The sequence below is a fragment of the Mytilus galloprovincialis genome, chromosome 4 (assembly GCF_965363235.1).
Source record: "Mytilus galloprovincialis chromosome 4, xbMytGall1.hap1.1, whole genome shotgun sequence".
Classification (NCBI taxonomy): domain Eukaryota; kingdom Metazoa; phylum Mollusca; class Bivalvia; order Mytilida; family Mytilidae; genus Mytilus; species Mytilus galloprovincialis.
In genome coordinates, this window is record NC_134841.1 from 92,379,942 (window position 1) to 92,399,689 (window position 19,748).

Consider the following 19,748-nt stretch of genomic DNA (forward strand, 5'->3'; position numbering starts at 1 on the left):
GGGAACGAGATAACTATCTTGAGGGAACAACATAACATCTTGAGGGAACGACATAGTATCTTGAGGGAACGAGATAACTATCTTGAGGGAACGACATAGTATCTTGAGGGAACGAGATAACTATCTTGTGGGAACAACATAGCATCTTGAGGGAACGACATAGTATCTTGAGGGAACAACATAATTTTTTTTTCTTTCATGGCCGCATTCTGCCACCGTACGATAGTGTTTTAGGGCCTGCAAACAAAAAAAATAACAGTCTTTAAAAACAATGCACAGAAAAATTAGAACTGAGCAACAGGAACCCCAACAAAACAGGTGATCTCCAGTGCTTTAGGATTATGAACCAGCAGATTCTGACGTCATGATTAGTGCCACCATTTTGTTGTTCATGTCAAATAAAAAACTTGGAACCTATCTATCGTCATCTGTGGCACAGATATCCCATAACATTCGAACCAATCATGATTGCATATTTTGAATGGATAACTTGAGCCTTCCCATAGGAGCAAATTATACAATCAAAACACGAAACATGCAACACTTTATCAAACTCATGGAAATTCAATGGTCACAATAGTCACATAAAGTGTAGAACATCAATTCAATGGTCACAATAGTCACATAAAGTGTAGAACATCAATTCAATGGTCACAATAGTCACATAAAGTGTAGAACATCAATTCAATGGTCACAATAGTCACATAAAGTGTAGAACATCAATTCAATGGTCACAATAGTCACATAAAGTGTAGAACATCAATTCAATGGTCACAATAGTCACATAAAGTGTAGAACATCAATTCAATGGTCACAATAGTCACATAAAGTGTAGAACATCAATTCAATGGTCACAATAGTCACACAAAGTGTAGAACATAAATTCAATGGTCACAATAGTCACAGAAAGTGTAGAACATAAAGCAAAGTACAAATTATCAAATCATATACACTTTGTAAAACATAAAACTCAGAAAATAATTGTATCAGAGGATAACAAATTGTTCCATCAGACACACCAGGTGTACAAAATTATCAAACTGTGGTTTGTCCTAAAATTACCTAATTTTCTTTAACTGATTTTTGTTGCCATTGCTAGTAACGGCACACCTAGGTCTTGCTTCAGGACTGTCTAGGGCAAAACAAAATTCACCCTGTCTATTTATCCTTCTGTTCTTTAATGTAGTTAACACAAACTATCTGAGTATTTTGGGGGGAAAATGAAGATCTTTGACCACATTTATTTTGTGTCAGAAACCTATATTATGTCAAAAATTTGATAACTTGATGCTGTTGATAACATTGAACAGTTATATTACTAAACCTCAAAGACAAATGTCTTAATGAACTCAAATACATAATGTATGGTTTGTTTTCTATCCAAGCCAATGGGATACCTATATAAGTCTGTTTGTCTTGGACAATTCTAATTTTTTATAATTTGACAAAATGTAAAGCGTATTTTATGACCAGAGACATATATGTATTATATGTCTCTGTTATCAACAAATACCCCAGCAGCAAATTAAAAAAGACCAAGAATCTAGAATTCAACTCTGCCTGTAGATCAGATTTCAAATGGTGCAAGACTATGCTTACTACACTTCTTGCAAAACTGACTATGGTGACCCTAATGACTTGACCAACTATATGGAGACAGCTTCCCACCAGAAAGCCCAAAACTCATGTGGTATCAATTCAACACCACTGTTCAGTAGTGGTACCAAAGTTAACAATGTAGCTTTAGCAGAGATACTTTTTACCAACTATTATATGATGGCTGATCACTTTATCTTGAACTATATATGGGTCATTTTCAAAAAAACTCACAGACATGAAAAATATATCAAAATAACACTTGCATATGTAAGATATGAATGTTTTGTGATACACAATATACAGTTTACAGTATGAAATGTTATAAAAACATCCTTAACGTTTTCTTAAACCCTTGGAGATAGCCAGAATTAACTGTTAATTTTTACTATAAATCCTTTCAGACAGTAGGATAAGAGTTATCTTTCGCAAGATTTGGGCATTTACAACAGTTTCTCCCTTAGCAATATTACCTGTAAGCATGTTATGCAAAACAAAACAAACAATTATGTTGACAATTAAGTGAAAAAATCGTAAAAGTAAGTAAAAGCTACAGCCCGTAACAGAGTAGTGATCGAATTCGCGTTTCCTTACCGTCAGAATAAGATACGTTATCGACAAACTTATTTCGATTTGCTCAATGTAGATATTATATACTGCTTGCACTGTGAATATTTATGGGATTCAACACTGTAATAGTTTTTCTTTCGTCTGATATAGAATACCCCATATCTTTTCTTTTTATGATACCTATCTGTTTATTATGTCCCCGGGATTATGTCAATCATACATTGTTGCAATACCGACATGCTTGTACTTTGTCACAGAAAAAACTGAAATAAATTTCCTTCAAATCGAAGTAAAAAATACAAATGTACCCTTTAACATTTGAAATGTTGAAGACAAAATTGCTCTATATCTTAAGTTATTGACGAATATTTGAAATTTAAACCTCTATAAGATGTGATGTACGGCATTTCATTTTATCATTGGTAATGATCCATATCTGACAGAGAAGAAATATTCATAATTCTCAGAAAGTTTTCATAAATATTGTTAGATACCACTAATCGTTAAAACAATCAAGACAACAGAGACAAACAGGGGAAAAAATATGAAAATGAAAAGATATGACTTAAGTGTTAGCATGTTCAGGGAGACGGCACTCAATTTACAAAAAAAATAATTGATGTTTTAAGGAACTGTAGAGGTCTCCACAGGTTTTCAACAAGGGTAGAATTCAAAACCTTGAATATGAAAGCCTCGAAATCCATGATACTTTTTCTGTGCGGTAGTTATATCTACAAAATCCAATCATGTACACGACATATAATACACGTATATTCATATATGTATATTTATATATTGGGAATTTATTTGTGTTTCCAAACAGAATTATAAGGTTATGTATAAGTGCCTCCGTTCACTGCACAATATTGTAAATTGTCTTCCTAAAGACCAGCAAAAATAAATGGCACAAGTTCACGTAGTCATAAAAAAAAGTCGTATAATTTACGTTATCGAACAAAAAATCAGAAATACGGAATATTATATGTGAATGGTTAGGAAATCCCCATCATGTTTTAAAAGTCAAAGAAAAATGTTTTCCCTGATACAAACGTTTTAAGAACCAGCTTTGTGTAACCTATAGACAAATTCGACTGGATATAAGGGAAGTTAATATGTTTACTCTGATTTGAAATTATCTTTTAGAACTTTTTTTAGTAATTGAGAACCTATGTTGTTTATGGGTAATAGGTGAAATGTTGCATGATCCCTCAAAATGACAGCAAGCGCAGTTTTCCGGACGATTTTCATTTGTACACTGCTAAAAACTGTCAGGTCCTGGCCATGGTATATTTTGGAGAACATTTTTTTTACTGATTTTTACTAAAAAAAAATGTTCTCTGTGTGTGCCATTGCAAGAAATAGTTTTGCTCGTTATTTTGTCATATTAAAAAAAATTCTCAACAAAATTTTCCCGTTTAAACTGTAAGTTTGGCATGTGAAACGGACGAAGACATATTCTAACAGAAGTACAAATACCAGTCCTCCCTTTTGTGTATACATAGGAGAAAACATTTCAAAGTTATTGGTTGAATTCAAATCCATCACACATACGGTACAAATTGTAGTCCGAAAAAATAAAGGATTTCATTCCTATCAAACACCTTTTTAATTGTTTATCAGTATATTTCTTTTAGTTTTGGGTAAAATTGTAAAGGAAATAATACTATCAATACGTCCTTCCATAAATCTTTTTTTTTCTGTTCTGACTTTGAAGAAATGACTACTTTTCGCCCAATCGAAATTGTGCATGGACATATTTTGTTTCATATTATTAGAATTATTTTCAATATTATCGGTATTAAACTTGATTATCGACACATGAAAATTGGTCAGCATTCAATCTTTTTAACGTTAAAGTACCAATAGTTCGGTCAATTCTCAATTAAGTTTGTCGATAATGTAGCTAATTTTGACGGTAAAGAAACATCAATTCGATCACTTCTCTGTTACGGGCTGTATATCATAAATGAAAATAGTGTCCATGGTGTACCCTTGTAAAAATCATTTTTTTGAAAACGTTTCCTTAACTTTGAATTATGAAATATATTGATTATAGAAACATGCACCAGTAGACAACATACAGAATAGGGGAATGGAGAACTTATTTCGTAATTGAATCTTAAAATACACCTTAAATAATTGGTGTTACTGTCAATGGTGAGACCATTTTGATAAAATAACACCATTGACCAGTTATAATAGTAACACCACTGAATATATCATGACAATCAGCATTGTTTTGTGTTTCTTTCATGTTTAACAAGCGAAACATCATATTATTTACGAAAAGCAATACTTATTTAACAATGTTTTAACAATATCATGTATTACATATACAAAGTTTTCACAAACTGATGTATGCTGGTAACACCAATGACACTATTTAGTAACACTATTGACATTTTTAGTAATGGATGTTATGTTATATAATTTGAGATTTTTTAGCCTAAGAAGTATTTTTTCATCTTTTTCTTTTACTCAGTGTTCTTGGCTTTGTGTTCAGTACTTAATGAAAGTAAAATTTGAAATGTGATGTCAATGGTGATACTTTTGTGTCATTGGAGTTACTGAAGGGTCAGTGGTGTTACTATATAAAAATGCGACATTTTTTAAATTTTTATTCATAAATGAAAGTGTTTTTAGGTCGTATATGAAGGATTAGGTATATTATTATCATTTAATGTTCTACATTTTACATGTATTCAGTTTAAGTGTATTTTTTAGTATTTACAACGGTCATAATTAGAACAGCCAACTTTTTACGACAATGTATTCTGAAATTTATGTTTGAATAGAATGCACAGCTATACGAATAATGTCAATATAATAATAAAAAGTTGTAAACCTAAACAACAAATTGGAACAGTTGTTTGATGTTTAACAATAATATTTAGTACCTAAATGTATGTTTTAAATTGGTAACACCATTGACACAATTCTATCAAAGGATGACCTAAAATTGTTAAAATTGAAGGAACTCATCATTTTCCCCATTGCATACTTCTGAATATAGTTGCTACCATACTATTGAATAGAGGGCCACATTCAAATATTTATAACAATGACATCATTTTTCAAAACATTACCTAGTCGAAACTTGCACTTTTTTTTATAATGACCCATGTTGCAGAAGTACATTGAAGCAAATAAGTTCAAAGGGGCATAACTCCTAGAAAAAAAATTGAACCGTAATTTCCTGTTGATATGCACATCTACATAGTATGTCCTTATTATCTACAAAGTTTCATGAAGTTCTGTTGTGTGGTTTGAGAGGAGTTGCGATGACAAACTGTTGCAGTAGTGCATTAAAGTAAATAAGTTCAAAGGGGCGTAACTCCTAGAAAAAAAATTGAATCGCAATTTATTGTCGATATGCACAACTACATAGTATGTCCTTATTATCTGAAAAGGTTTCGTGAATTTCTGTTGTGTGGTTTGAGAGGAGTTGCGATGACAAACTGTTGCAGTAGTACATTAAAGTAAATAAGTTCAAAAAGTAAATAAGTTCAAAGGGGCGTAACTCCTAGAAAAAAAATTCAATCGCAATTTTACCGTCGATATGCACAACTACATAGAATGTCCTTATTATCTGAAAAGGTTTCGTGAAATTCTGTTGTGTGGTTTGAGAGGAGTTGCGATGACAAGAAACAGGACTGACGGACGGACTGACGGACGGGTCAAAAACATTTTACCCTCCGCAACTTTGATGCGTGGGGTATAATAAGGAAAATTTGCAGTTTAAACATAAAAAAACACCAACATTGCGTACGACGATAAAAATGTTGATAAAAAATCTCCATTTATGAGGCCTAAACTCCAGCTGAAAATTTCCAAATCTCCAGTTGTGGCTTGACAACTCTGTCACATGTCTGCAATCCAAATTCAGACTGTATCACACTTGTCCAAACTTGCCCCAACTGTTCATGGTTCCAACTCTAGTCTTATCAGGCTGCCCTCGGCGAAGCATTTTATTCTTTTATTATTTTGTAATCTTACCAGGACGTTTGTTTTCTATTTTAACAAAAGTTCGAGCCAGGTCTTTTATAGCTTATATGATTTGGGTTTTGCTTATGTTTGATGGCCATACATTGACCTATAAGTGCTCATATCTATGTGATTTGGTCTCTGGTGTAAAGCTGTCTCATTGGCAATCATACCAAATCTTTTTCTTTTATATAGAAAGTTAAATAAGATACTATTAATGATATATGTTAAACTAATATGGTTCAGATGAGATTAAAATTGTGATCACAATCCCCCCTCCACTTTTTAATGATTACATATTTAATAAATAATAAGACATGTGACTTACATATTGTATATCTTGCATTTGAAATTTTAATTTGTCATCGCCAGTATGTTTTTGTTAAGTTATCCATGTTAGAAATTGGCAATGAATAGAAAAGTTAAACTAAGTTATAGATATTACTTTTATTATGACATAAATATTTTATGTACAAAATATTACAAAATTATGCTTTTATAAGTGCACTATTAACAGTCAATAACTTTTGATGACTAGCATTGGCATATTAATAAGTATCATATCAAAACTGAACCACGAATAATTATGAAACAGTGAAGTGCTAAAACTACTTCATACTAAAATTTTGAAAGAAAAGGAGTTCATTTACCAGAAATACCCATGTTCTACTATTAATCAATTAGTACTGAGCTATTGATCACAAGCTTTATACATTCAGGTTATTACCTTTCAGTTTTTTCTGTCATTTTAGAAATTTTCATTCTTTTTAGAATATAAGAAAACAGAAAAAAAACCATTTCAGTTAAGTTTGTCCAGATTGTTCAAAAGTTTTTGATTTCGTACAGCTTATATATATAATTAGTGCACATGGACTGAAATGGCTGAATAGAATTTTTTTGCAGGTAAATATTTCTTGAAGAGTGTTGTATGATTAATCAAAATATTTTCTATTTTTATATAATTATCTAAAGCTAACCATGTTTTACCAGTCAGAAATTACAGATTTTGAAAGGATATTTATTTTCTACTTAAATAATTGCCAACAAAACACAGCCTTTCTATTACAATGAACCTTCTTAAAGTGGGTAAAAGTGGATAAATCACTGCTTTTATGTACCTACAACCAAAATGGAACTAAATTTTTACATTAATACATGTATGAAATATGAAACTAGTGTTAATGTTGTTATTACAAATAACAGTAATAACAGTCTATAAAATGGCACAGAAAAGGATGCTACAGCATGTAAGTTTGGTTAATCTCCTCAAAAACAAATTTGTTAATTTAAACATATTTATTTATAGTGGATTGAGAAACAAGTTTTGCAACTTATATTAATCCTTTTCCACTTTGCAGGAATATTAACAAATTTGTTATGAATATTTACCCCTTTGGAGGTTTTGAGATTTGACCACTATGACCCTTTCAATGATTAAATGGAGATTATGAGTTTATGACAATATAATAACCACCTAACAAAAAAAATGTCAATACAATGAATATCATTTTCAAAATTTTGAGAATAACAGCTGTACATAACAAATTATATGACAATATTTTCAAAATGCTGAATTTTTGGTATGATTTGAATTACACAGATGATTGCTAAATCTAAATGCTTTAATGATTCACATGTAAATAACTGACTACAAGTCACTGCATTGTATTATAATTGGTCTTTGGCAGTCAAATTATTCCTGAAACATCATGATAGATATGTTATATATTATAGAATCTGAAGTAGTCAGTTGATTATGAGTGAGAAGTTTAAAAAGAGAGACCAATTTCTGGTACTAAACGCTTTTTTGGTAATCAGATATTTTTTTCCCTATCTGCTAACCATTAATTATTGATAGCAGCTGCTAATAATACTTATTAAGTTTTTTTATACAAAATTTTTAAAAAAAGTATTGAATCTGAAGAAAATTATTCCTTTATCAAAATCATTTATAACATTGTTAGATTTTTTTTTAGATGGAGGGTAAATTTTAGTTCAAATGGATCCCTCTGTTGAAATATTTATCTTAATATTCGGGGAAGTGATAGGTTAACTGAAACTATGTATCTTAAAAAGAAAACAAGAAGAAAGAAATGCCAGTAATAACTATGACAGCCCCATACAAACATAACACTGACAACTTTGTGGTCATATAACAGATTTAAAATAACATCCATGTTGAGTCGGCTCAAAATGGAAGTATTCTTGAAAACATTTAAAACTCAAAATGGAAGTATTCTTGAAAACATTTAAAGCTCAAAATCAATATTTTCATTAACATCACCAATTATATAAATATAAACAAGATTTGTTACTTATAAATAATATCACAAAATAAGAACACATATATAAGTAATAACAAAACAACATTTCAGAATGTGAAGGATTATGGGTAATTTCATTGTTCTTAATTCATTTGTAGAATATTTCTAAATAAATAACAATGCTTTGATTATATATATTTTTAAATATAACCCAGGATGCACTATTTTCTGAAACTGTAAATAACAATGCCCACATTGATTGTACCAAATGGAATAATGACCTGCCTAGTTCTTGTTCAAATTACTTTTGATTGCAAATGGTCAATTATGTAAAATCTATTGCACCAAATTTTAAATATGTGATCCTCTAAAATAAGGACAACATGTCAATTCTTTAAAATATAACAACAGCCTTAATAATAAAATAAATAATTATAAAAACTGAAATTTGAAAAACATATTCAAACTTTTAAGATTTCAATTCATAGTCAAGTGGATTTTAATGAACACCTGAAAGAATAAACAGGATTTCAATTTTTTCCTAAATTTCAACTTCTTCTATTAAAATAATTTCTACTGTCCATGAATTTCACTTGAACTTTGGCATTGGTAAACCAAGTTTCTTCCTGAGTTCTAATTGATCTTCAGGTTTCAGACACCAAGGTGTTAATACTGTGTTACATTCTAATTGAACGTTGAGAAAGGTGACAGGTGCTCCCTCTATCACCATCTTAGTTTTACTGTCTATCTTGTATCGAACGTTAGTAACACCTGTCTCTTTGTCAAGGCGACCTGTTAGCTACAAAATAATAAATAGTATTATTTGTAATTTCTATTTTACTTTGTGTCAGCAACGTATAAATAAATATTGAAATAAAAAAATATTCATAAAGTGTAAATTATTCTCTTTTAAAGGGGCATTAAATGTCAAATTTATGTTTAAATAACTATTGAAATAAAGAAATATTCATAAGTGTAAATTATTCTCTTTTAAAAGGGCATTAGATGTCAAATTTATGTTTACTGAATACTGATACCACTCAAATTTTCAAATTCTATTTGTAACATACCGTATGGCGGGTTATTTTCACGGGTGTAAAGTTTCACAATTTTAATTGAATAAGGTATACAAAATATATATATACATAACCCATCTCTAGCTCAAAGGTTTAATTGAAGGTCACATGAATACAGATTCAATGAGGGTGGATTATTAACTAGAAAGTAAAAAAATAATCAATGTTTCAAAGTTTATTTTGACAAAATTGAACCAAAGTTACTGCTATAAGCAAATTATTATTTCACTATTTCACTTTAATAAATGATTGAACAAAATTAGGTTTTTTTTAATTTCTCAAAGCTAATATCCCTTTTATAAAAAAAAAATGTCTCATTTTTAAAATAGTTCCAATTAACATTTATTTACCTATGTTTTGTTTGCCTAGCATAATGCTGTTAGTTCATATCAAAATAAATTGAGAATGTGTCTATTGGTCACAGAAACTTGTGAATATGCTTGAGTCAACCTCCACATACAGATGTAGGATTCAGTTTGTTAAGATGTTGTTTTTTTTATAAAAAGCATTGTGTTTAAGTTTCAAAACATTTCGTTGAGATTAACTAAACTTAGAGAATGGATAGAACACATTTTTTCACTTATAAAGGGTCATAACTCAAGAATGGTAAAAGTGATGCCACACAATTTCAAACTTGTTCTGTGTTTTGTGGTGATAATAATTTTTTGTAAGTTTTATAACAGTTGGTTAACACAAACTAAAGTTGAAGAACAGAAGCGAGAAATTCAGTAATTTTTTATGTTTTTTTATAAAGGGGCATAACTCCTGGTCAGTAACAGTCAATTTCAAACTTGATCTGTGTTTTGTGGTAATAAGCCTTATTACAATTTATAACAATTTTGGGGATGTACAGACTGGACAGACAAGGGTAACAATTAACACTCCTGACACCTAGTGTACAAAATTCTCTGATTTTAATCAGTGTTTTAGTAGAGATTAAAGGGCAAAGGGACAGAGTTATAATATGCTGTTTACAGCTTACATGAAAAGGGAACAAATACGTGAGATAGAGTCAACTTACTATTGTTTGATTAAAGTATCTTTTGTTATCTCTTGGTCTTTTGATTTTGTTGTGGATATGTTTAAATGTCTTGTATCCAGTTGTTATCCCTTGAGGTCGTGTAACCTTCAACAGACAAAACAAAAGTCATCCATTATTACAACCCATGATATATAAGTAAAGAGAAGCTGTATGATTGTGAAGAAACAACAATCCACTCTAGAGGAAACAATATGAATTATTGCAGGGTTACAACATAAAGTTCATTTTCCAATCTATCAAGGACCAAAATTCCTGAATTTGAGTGAAAATCAACATCAAAATTGGCTCTCTTCTTGTCACAATCAAAAACCAATTAAAATTTGAAAAGCATTTATTTATTGCCTCATGAATTATTCCAAGGAAACAACATTATATTTTTCCAATCCAGCAATGAACATAACTCCTGATTGGTAAACTTGAAAATAGTCAATATCAAACTTGACCTCTATTTTGTCACCAGTTACATCATTTTTTTTAAATTTGAAAAGCAGATTGCTTCACCATTTTAATGAACTGGATTTTTTCTGAAGAAAAAAACCCACTTGTAATTGTTCATGAATTATCACCAATGCATAAATCTTTCAAAATTATCATATCAGAATATGTTCCTTTTTCTTAGCTGACAAAAAAAGTAATTTCAAACAACACATGCAGTACTTACATTTAACCCAGCTTTTTTAATTCTAACAAACAGTTCATCGTCTTCTCTTCCCCAGCCCCAGTATCTATTAGACATTCCATTTATCTGAAATCACCAGTTAATCAATATACATGTATATTTAAACAAGAATAACTTGATTTCCATGCACACAACGTATGGTTCTGAATTAACCTTCATCACATACCCTTAGAGAGCCGTGGTGTAGTGGTTAGTGCATCGGACTACTTACACAAAGGTTCCTGGTTGGATTCCCGTTTGGGATGAAAATTTCAGGAACTCAATTTTCGGCTCTCCCTTGACACCATCTGTGAGTATGGTCTTGAGGAAACGATGATAGTCCGTCGGAAGGGGAGGATAAATGGCTGACCCGTGTTAAGAGAGAGCCATATCTCTTGCACGTTAAAGACACCCTTGTAGATTTCGAAAAAGAGTAGGCTAATGCCGCTACAAGGCAGCACTCGCACCCGCAAAGTGGAAAGGGATTAATATAAGTTGCAAAACTTGTTTCCCAATCCACTATAAATAAATATGTTTAAACTAACATACCCTTATGACCATGAGGAACAATATTTTAAAAAGCAAAAAATATATAAAATATTTGAAAGCATAAGAATAAAAAGCGTTATAAATAGATAAAATTATCCAAGGTCAGCTTTGCAGGAGGGAGGTGCTATCTTAGTTTTAACATTAATTGAAATATGATTAATTTTTAAGTACAGTTTATTTTATAATTAAATACATACATGTATTAATGATACAGTTATATTATTCCTTCAGACTTCGAACCATTAAAATGTATGAAACTCAACATTAATATTTGGCCTACTCTACCCAATGGGAAATTACTATATTTTACATTAACTTATCTCAGGTGAGCTAGTAAATTCAGAGGCAACATCTTCAAATTATCGGTCTGTTGACAGGTATGCCAAATTATCATGCAAAACAATTTGAAAATAGCATACCATATCCAACATGTCAACTTCTAAATTCTAGCTCAAAAAAATGTTTTGCAAAATTTGAGATTTTTTTTTTATTAAAAACTAAGTTTTTTTTATGGTTTTACCCCAATTTTTCAAAATGCCACAAGCACAAAAACAATCATTTTTTATAAGCATTAACATTATGCATATTTTTTTTTTAAATATGTTGAGGCAATCTACCCTATGGTACAATTTAGAAGTGCTGACAGACAAACTGACATACAAACAGAACCGATAGACGGAGATTATAAATGAGCCAAGCCGAATAGGGCCTTAATGATATCTGTTTTTTTAGACAACATAATTCTACAAACTAACCTTGATAAAATGAAATCTATTGAACAAGAGAATGCCTCCCACAAACTTTTTATAATGGTATATAGGATGTAGTTCTGGTGATGCTACATGGACTGGTCCCTCCACAGGGTAAGTATATGGGAGCCCATTAGTAACAGGAACCAGGTCCACATCATGCATGGCTATATAATCACAATCTGTATTACTTTCTAGAAAGCCAACATTTATCAGGGAAGCTCGATTAAATCTGAAATACATATATAACATATAACGGAATGTTCATTATTTATCTGTCTTACTCATTATATATTGAATAAGGTTGAAGAGCATGTAAGAAAGTCTCTTACTATATGATTACTTTTAGGATAACTTACACATTTAATAGTTAAACATGTTAAATAGCCTGGAAATTTCCATTCTCTATTCTGTAAACCTGGAAATTTTAACACTGCCTTACATTTAGAAATAAAGTTCTAATTGGAGATATAGATCTGTCCTCATAAGTTTTTTTTTATAAATTGTCCTTGTACGTTATCCTATAAGAATATATTCATTGATAGTCTTAAGTCTTTGAATCAGCTTTTCTTGAAATATTCACGGAAGTTTAATGTTTGCGTTTCCATTCCTACTGCCAAAATAGTGGACATAATACTGTAGTGAAATCATTTTCTGATTATAGTATTCTAAAATCTAAATATGTCTATATACAATTGTATTCAAACTGTAAACTTGTAATCAGATTGAGTATGATAGCATGATTCAACTACATATAAAACTATGTATGTGTAAATAATATGGCAGCACCACAATCCCTATCTATGTAGTGTTATTAACCTGTGTTCATAAATAATTATTCAAAGTGTTCTTTTATGCCAAAGAATACACTGATTATTAGTTCTACATTTATGTCAAAGCCTTGACTTAAATTTATTAACTCTTACCATTTAAACTCATATAATATATATATAAAGCTAAAAATATAGTGCAAACGTACTATAAGATAGATTGTAATGTCATATTCATACATTTGTTCTATTTGGTGTTTAGACTGTTGAGAGAACAAAATGCTCTGAATCAGAAAAGAGACTTTTTTCTATTACTTTTCATCAATGACCAATTTGCTAACTATATAACATAGTTCCTCAATTAATTACCTATATTTATCTATCTGGTTAATCACATATATATCATGTCTTATTTTCTGATGATTAAGATAACGATGTATGTATGGTGCAAACTCTAACAATTCTTCCAATCTGTTCCTAAAAGGAACTAGCACTGCTAGTTTGTGACGACCCCATGATTTGTTGTCATGATCTTTCTGACATGAAATATTGGATTCCTTCGGTGTTATGGGCTGGCCATCTTGTAGTGAACAGGAAGTCAGGTAGATTATAATAATAGAACACAGACAAAGTCCTAGTACCAGGAATCGGGTTGAGCGAAATACTAACCATCCTCTAGCCATACATAGGTCTCAATCTGTTAGCACATCTGAAAAGTAACAGTCAATTGTACATCAGGTCTATATAAATACAAGGCCTATAGTTGTTAACATCTGCATCATTTAGTCTCCAGTGGATAGTTGTCTCATTGCCAATCATATCCCATATTATTTTATACAAACTAAATATCTGTAAAAACTAAAGATTTCTTAATGATAGATTTTATGAATTGAAAGAGCTTTGGAGTAAACATCAATGAGACATTATGCCAACAACATCAATAGCAGGGAAAACCTTCATTATAAAAACTTTACAACATATACAAATGTGTATCAGTATGGTAAATTTTTACCCTTTCCCCTTTTCATTTTTCATATAAAATACTGGTAAAATTGAGGATGGAAATGGGGAATGTGTCAAAGAGACAACAACCCGACCAAATAAAAAACCACAGCAGAGGGTCACCAACAGGTCTTCAATGTAGCGAGAAATGTATTTTATTTTTTAATTGAATAATATTTCTTAGTTTTATCAATATTGGAAACAGAAATTGTTTTTGCAATTCATTGATTGGTACACAAAAGTGAATAAAAACAGATGTTCATATATGTTCTTATATAACATGTACAATGTGTTTTGTTCATACAATCCCTTGTAGCATGCAGTTTAAGAAATTTGTTTAAATGAAAATGTTTTTAAACTCACAATAAATGACTTGTGTTCACATATAGAAATGTTTTATAGTATATACTTCCATGGTCTGACAAACATGTAAAGATCATAGTCATGATAGTGTGTGTCTTGTTGTAACTTGTGTTCATTGGGTTGTAACTTGTACTCATTGTGTTGTACTTGTGCTCAATGTGTTGTAACTATTGTGATAATTGTGTTGTAAAGTGTGTGTTCATTATATCGTAACTTGTGAGCTCATTGTGTTGTAACTTATGTTCTTTGTGTTTAAACTTGTGTGTTCATTATATATTGTAACTTGTGAGCTCATTGTGTTGTAACTAGTGTGTTCATTATGTTCTAATAGGTGTGTTCATTGTGTTGTAATAAGTGTGTTCATTGTGTTGTAACTAGTGTGTTCATTGTGTTCTAATAGGTGTGTTCATTGTGTTGTAATAAGTGTGTTCATTGTGTTGTAACTTGTGTGTTCATTATATTAGAAACTTGTGTGTTCATTGTGTTGTAACTTGTGTGTTCATTATATTAGAAACTTGTGTGTTCATTTTATAAGTAACTGTTTTTTTCATTATGTTGTAACTTGTTTGTTCATTGTGTTTTTACTTGTGTGTTCATTGTGTTGTAATGTGTTTTTATTGAGTTGTAATTTGTGTGTTCATTATGTTGCAACTTGTATGTTGTTGTGTTGTAACTAAAACTAACTTGTGCATGTTGTGTGTTCATTATATTTGAAACTTGTGTGTTCATTATTTTTCACTTGTGTGTGTTCATTGTGTTGTAAAAAAATGATAATTGCTACTCAGCTATTTGGCTCCTTACAGATCAATAAGCATAGCACTGATTTGACCAGTTAAAAAGTTTCACCTTTCATTATTTTATACAGAATCTATTTTTCGGATACTTAGAAAAAAATACATTTGGTAAAACTAAATCCATAATTATAATTCTTGGTGACATAAAAATTGTGAATTCATCAATCTTATCAACAAAGCATTGTACAAAATCCGCAGACAAATGTTTTGTTTCATATCAGATATCTATTAACCAGTTGACATGGTCAATTACAAAATGTTTGGTGAAAAAAAAGAAGATTGCCAACATTACCGGAAGTTTCTTTTGTAACAATAAAACAGAAACCAGCTACGGGAATAACACGAAAATCCGAAATTCCTGAAATATTAAAAAGGGGGTTGTAATTCGATGAATTATATTTAAGATTTATATTTTTATAACCATCACTATTTAAACACAAATACGAATTTCTGCACTCAAAATCATATGGCTAGCCTACATGTCCTACATACCGATAGGAAAAAAATGACATCTAATTTCAATATTTGTATACAAACAATTATTACACAGTTTAATAATGACATGTCATACAAATATTTTAAAACAATCATAAGGACTGCAGACATTTATGAGTTTAACATGAACATTTCATCAAATTAGGACCACACAAATTAGTTCTTGATAATGTTTTAAAAGTTAAGTTTTTATATGAAACAAAACTAAATTTCGGAATGGTCAGTGAAACACTTTTTGATCTAAGAATAGGTTAATCAAGGATTTGTATGATTATCCCACTAATCCTCTGACACAACGAACAAAAAGAAGCATTATCAGACCAGTAATATGTTTATATGTGTAATATATTGATGTTTTGTGCTTGAAGTAATCCGGCCAGGGGCGAATCCAGCTATTTTAAAAGGGGGTCCAACTATAAGTTTAAATTCAAATGCATTGATTTTCAATTAAAAAAAAAGTCGGAACCCAACCCCTACCGCCTCTGTAGTCAGTAATGATCATTGTGGACTTTGTATAAATGACTGAAAGCGAATAGTATTTCTGATTCTTTTATTTCGAAATAATGCATTGTTAAGAAAATCATTCATTTTAAAGATTTATTTCTACCGAGACACTCAGTAAAATCCAGTGCAATAAACATTAAATACCACAGTGTTATATTAGCTCATATGCAATGTTGAATATCTATAAATCATAAGAATTACAGAAGAAATATAAATACCAGCTTACCTGGAGACAGACGTCGCAAACTATGATAAACAATAATTTCTAACAACATTTTATATAGAGGTGTTAATGGTGAATTTCTACGTGTCAATAAAATGTATATTATATTATATAGATTGTTCAATTAATTTTTGTATTGATTAAGTAGATAGACAACTGACTTGCAATGTTGAAGACATGGCAAACTAATTTTGTATTGTTCAGTAAAAGACTCAGTATGAAACTCAGATCCATCTAAATACTTTCGTATCCAACTAAACTACCAGGAGCAGGGAATGTTAACTATCTGGATATATATGGTTATATTAGATTTATTTTGCTCAATCTCTATAAAAATAAGACGATGTGGTATGATTGCTGATGATACAACGATCCAACACAAATCAAATGAAGACGATGTAAGCAATAATAGGCAATCGTACGGCCTTCAACAATGAGAAATACACATACCATAGTTATCTATCATTTATTTTATAGATTGTTGTGTGTCGTTATGGTAGAGTAAGTGATATGGCCTTTCCGGTTTATCTTTGACTATCTTACAAGTTTGAATATGGCAGATTCAGCTCCTTTTTTATTGATATGTATAGTTTTAAGTAAGTGCACAGGTATTAGTTTCTTAGAAAAGATCATCTTGAATCAACAAGAAGGCATATATTATATTTATAATTACTAGTATGGTATTGGATACTGCTACTGCATGCAAAATACAAATCAGTTAGGGTGTTGCACGGTTGCACCTGCAATTGGATGATATTTTTCTATAAAAAGGTACGACTAATTTCCATCATTCACGGGTGTCAAAATCCGAAGGTTGGAGAAATCTAGAGAAATTTGATAATCAGAAACCAATATTTTGGGAAGACCTTTTGGGATTCAATATTGCAAAAATATAAAATTTTACATAAAAAACCTATACTAAAGAAAATGAATTATCATAAATGTATGTCAAGCATTACCAATATCTGGGAACTGTATGTCAATGTTCCTGTCGACATATCACTCAATTTTACACCTTCCCCAGCACGTTCGGTAGAAAAATGAATGAATATACAAGACACTCTCTCACGAGTTACAAGAAATTGACTGTATCAAAGAAATTTGTTACACATTGGATTTTTTTTATATCCAAGATTCCTTCCAGACCAAACTGAAATCCCAATAACATCTGGTAAGTTGCAATATTTACACCGAAAATGAATATTTCATTTTTTCTTTTTACACTTTTCAGAGGGAGATGTGGTTTAAGGCCCTTTTATGGAGCTACCTACATGGTAAATGCATACACTTTTTATATGTTTAAACTCCAAAATGTTACCTTGGTTCGTTATAGTGCTCAGTTTGTTTTGAATACTATTTGGTGGTTAGATATCAAGTGAATCAGTAGATTAACAAAAAATAAATAAACCCAGTACACTCCTCAATCACACTTACTTTAATTGCTAGTAATAGTACAGATCCTACTACACAAAATTAAAGATAAAAGTAACCACCCCTACCAGAAGTAACTCGTTGTAGTATATATTGGAATTCTGTTCTGTGTTTTATTCTTTAAAGTATAAAACAAAATTCTCATTTATGATCATTTATACTAGTAGATATTGGAATTCCAATTTACACTAAGAGGATTCTTGATCCTACTTGTACTGCAGTTGGATTCTTGATCCTACTTGTATAATGCTGTTGGATTCTTGATCCTACTTGTACTGTAGTTGAATTCTTGATCCTACTTGTACTTCAGCTGAATTCTTGATCCTACTTGCACTGTAGTTGGATTCTTGATCCTACTTGTACTGTAGTTGGATTCTTTGATCCTACTTGTACTGTAGTTAAATTCTTGATCCTACTTGTACTGCAGTTGTATTCTTGATCCTTCTTGAACTGTAGTTGGATTCTTTGATCCTACTTGTATATACTGTAGTTGAATTCTTGATCCTACTTGTACTTCAGCTGAATTCTTGATCCTACTTGTACTGTAGTTGAATTCTTGATCCTACTTGTACTTCAGCTGAATTCTTGATCCTACTTGCACTGTAGTTGGATTCTTGATCCTACTTGTACTGTAGTTGGATTCTTTGATCCTACTTGTACTGTAGTTAAATTCTTGATCCTACTTGTACTATAGTTGGATTCTTGATCCTACTTGTACTGCAGTTGGATTCTTGATCCTACTTGTACAGCAATTGGATTCTTGATCCTACATGTACTGTAGTCGGATTCTTGATCCTACTTGTACTGCAGTTGGATTCTTGATCCTACATGTACTGTAGTTGAATTCTTGATCCTACTTGTATAATGCAGTTGGATTCTTGATCCTACTTGTACAGCAATTGGATTCTTGATCCTACATGTACTGTAGTCGGATTCTTGATCCTACTTGTATAATGCAGTTGGATTCTTGATCCTACTTGTACTGCAGTTGAATTCTTGATTCTACTAGTACTGCAGTTGGATTCTTGATCCTACGTGTACTGTAGTTGGATTCTTGATCCTACTTGTATAATGCAGTTGTATTATTGATCCTACTTGTACTGTAGTTGGATTCTTTGATCCTACTTGTACTGTAGTTGAATTCTTGATCCTACTTGTACTGTAGTTGAATTCTTGATCCTACTTGTACTTCAGCTGAATTCTTGATCCTACTTGCACTGTAGTTGGATTCTTGATCCTACTTGTACTGCAGTTGGATTCTTGATCCTACTTGTACTGCAATTGGATTCTTGATCCTACATGTATTGTAGTCGGATTCTTGATCCTACTTGTACTGCAGTTAGATTCTTGATCCTACATGTACTGTAGTCGGATTCTTGATCCTACTTGTACTGCAGTTGAATTCTTGATCCTACATGTACTGTAGTCGGATTCTTGATCCTACTTGTACTGCAGTTGAATTCTTGATCCTACTAGTACTGCAGTTGGATTCTTGATCCTACGTGTATTGTAGTTGGATTGTTGATCCTACTTGTATAATATAGTTGAATTCTTGATCCTACTTGTACTGTAGTTGGATTGTTGATCCTACTTGTATAATGCAGTTGGATTCTTGATCCTACTTGTACTGTAGTTGGATTCTTGATCCTACTTGTATAATGCAGTTGGATTCTTGATC

At 31.1% G+C, this 19,748-nt stretch overlaps 1 protein-coding gene across 3 annotated transcripts; it reads right to left on the reverse strand.

Moving 5' to 3' along the window:
• Positions 1-6,582: 6,582 nt before the first annotated feature.
• LOC143073395 (beta-1,4-galactosyltransferase 7-like) lies at positions 6,583-16,707 on the reverse strand. Of its 3 annotated transcripts, none has more exons than XM_076248911.1 (6): positions 16,643-16,707; positions 13,628-13,967; positions 12,495-12,720; positions 11,194-11,277; positions 10,512-10,616; positions 6,583-9,213 (listed from the first exon to the last, which is right to left on the reverse strand). In XM_076248911.1, the coding sequence occupies exons 2-6, from the start codon at positions 13,939-13,941 to the stop codon at positions 9,004-9,006; spliced, it is 939 nt and encodes a 312-aa protein (XP_076105026.1). In that variant the 5' UTR covers positions 13,942-13,967; positions 16,643-16,707; the 3' UTR covers positions 6,583-9,003. The 3 variants fall into 3 exon arrangements, with proteins under 3 accessions (XP_076105026.1, XP_076105028.1, XP_076105027.1); XM_076248913.1 differs by lacking the exon at positions 16,643-16,707 and adding an exon at positions 15,710-15,730; XM_076248912.1 differs by lacking the exon at positions 16,643-16,707 and adding an exon at positions 15,470-15,579.
• Between the last annotated feature and the right edge of the window lie 3,041 nt (positions 16,708-19,748).

Coding starts and splice junctions, on each gene's coding strand:
- LOC143073395 (XM_076248911.1), bottom strand. CDS start 13,941: ATGGCTAGAGGATGGTTAGTATTTCGCTCAACCCGATTCCTGGTACTA. Junction 12,721..13,627: donor AACCAGATAGATAAATATAG/GTAATTAATTGA, acceptor TATGTATTTCAG/ATTTAATCGAGCTTCCCTGA. Junction 11,278..12,494: donor ATAGATTTCATTTTATCAAG/GTTAGTTTGTAG, acceptor TGGTGATTTCAG/ATAAATGGAATGTCTAATAG.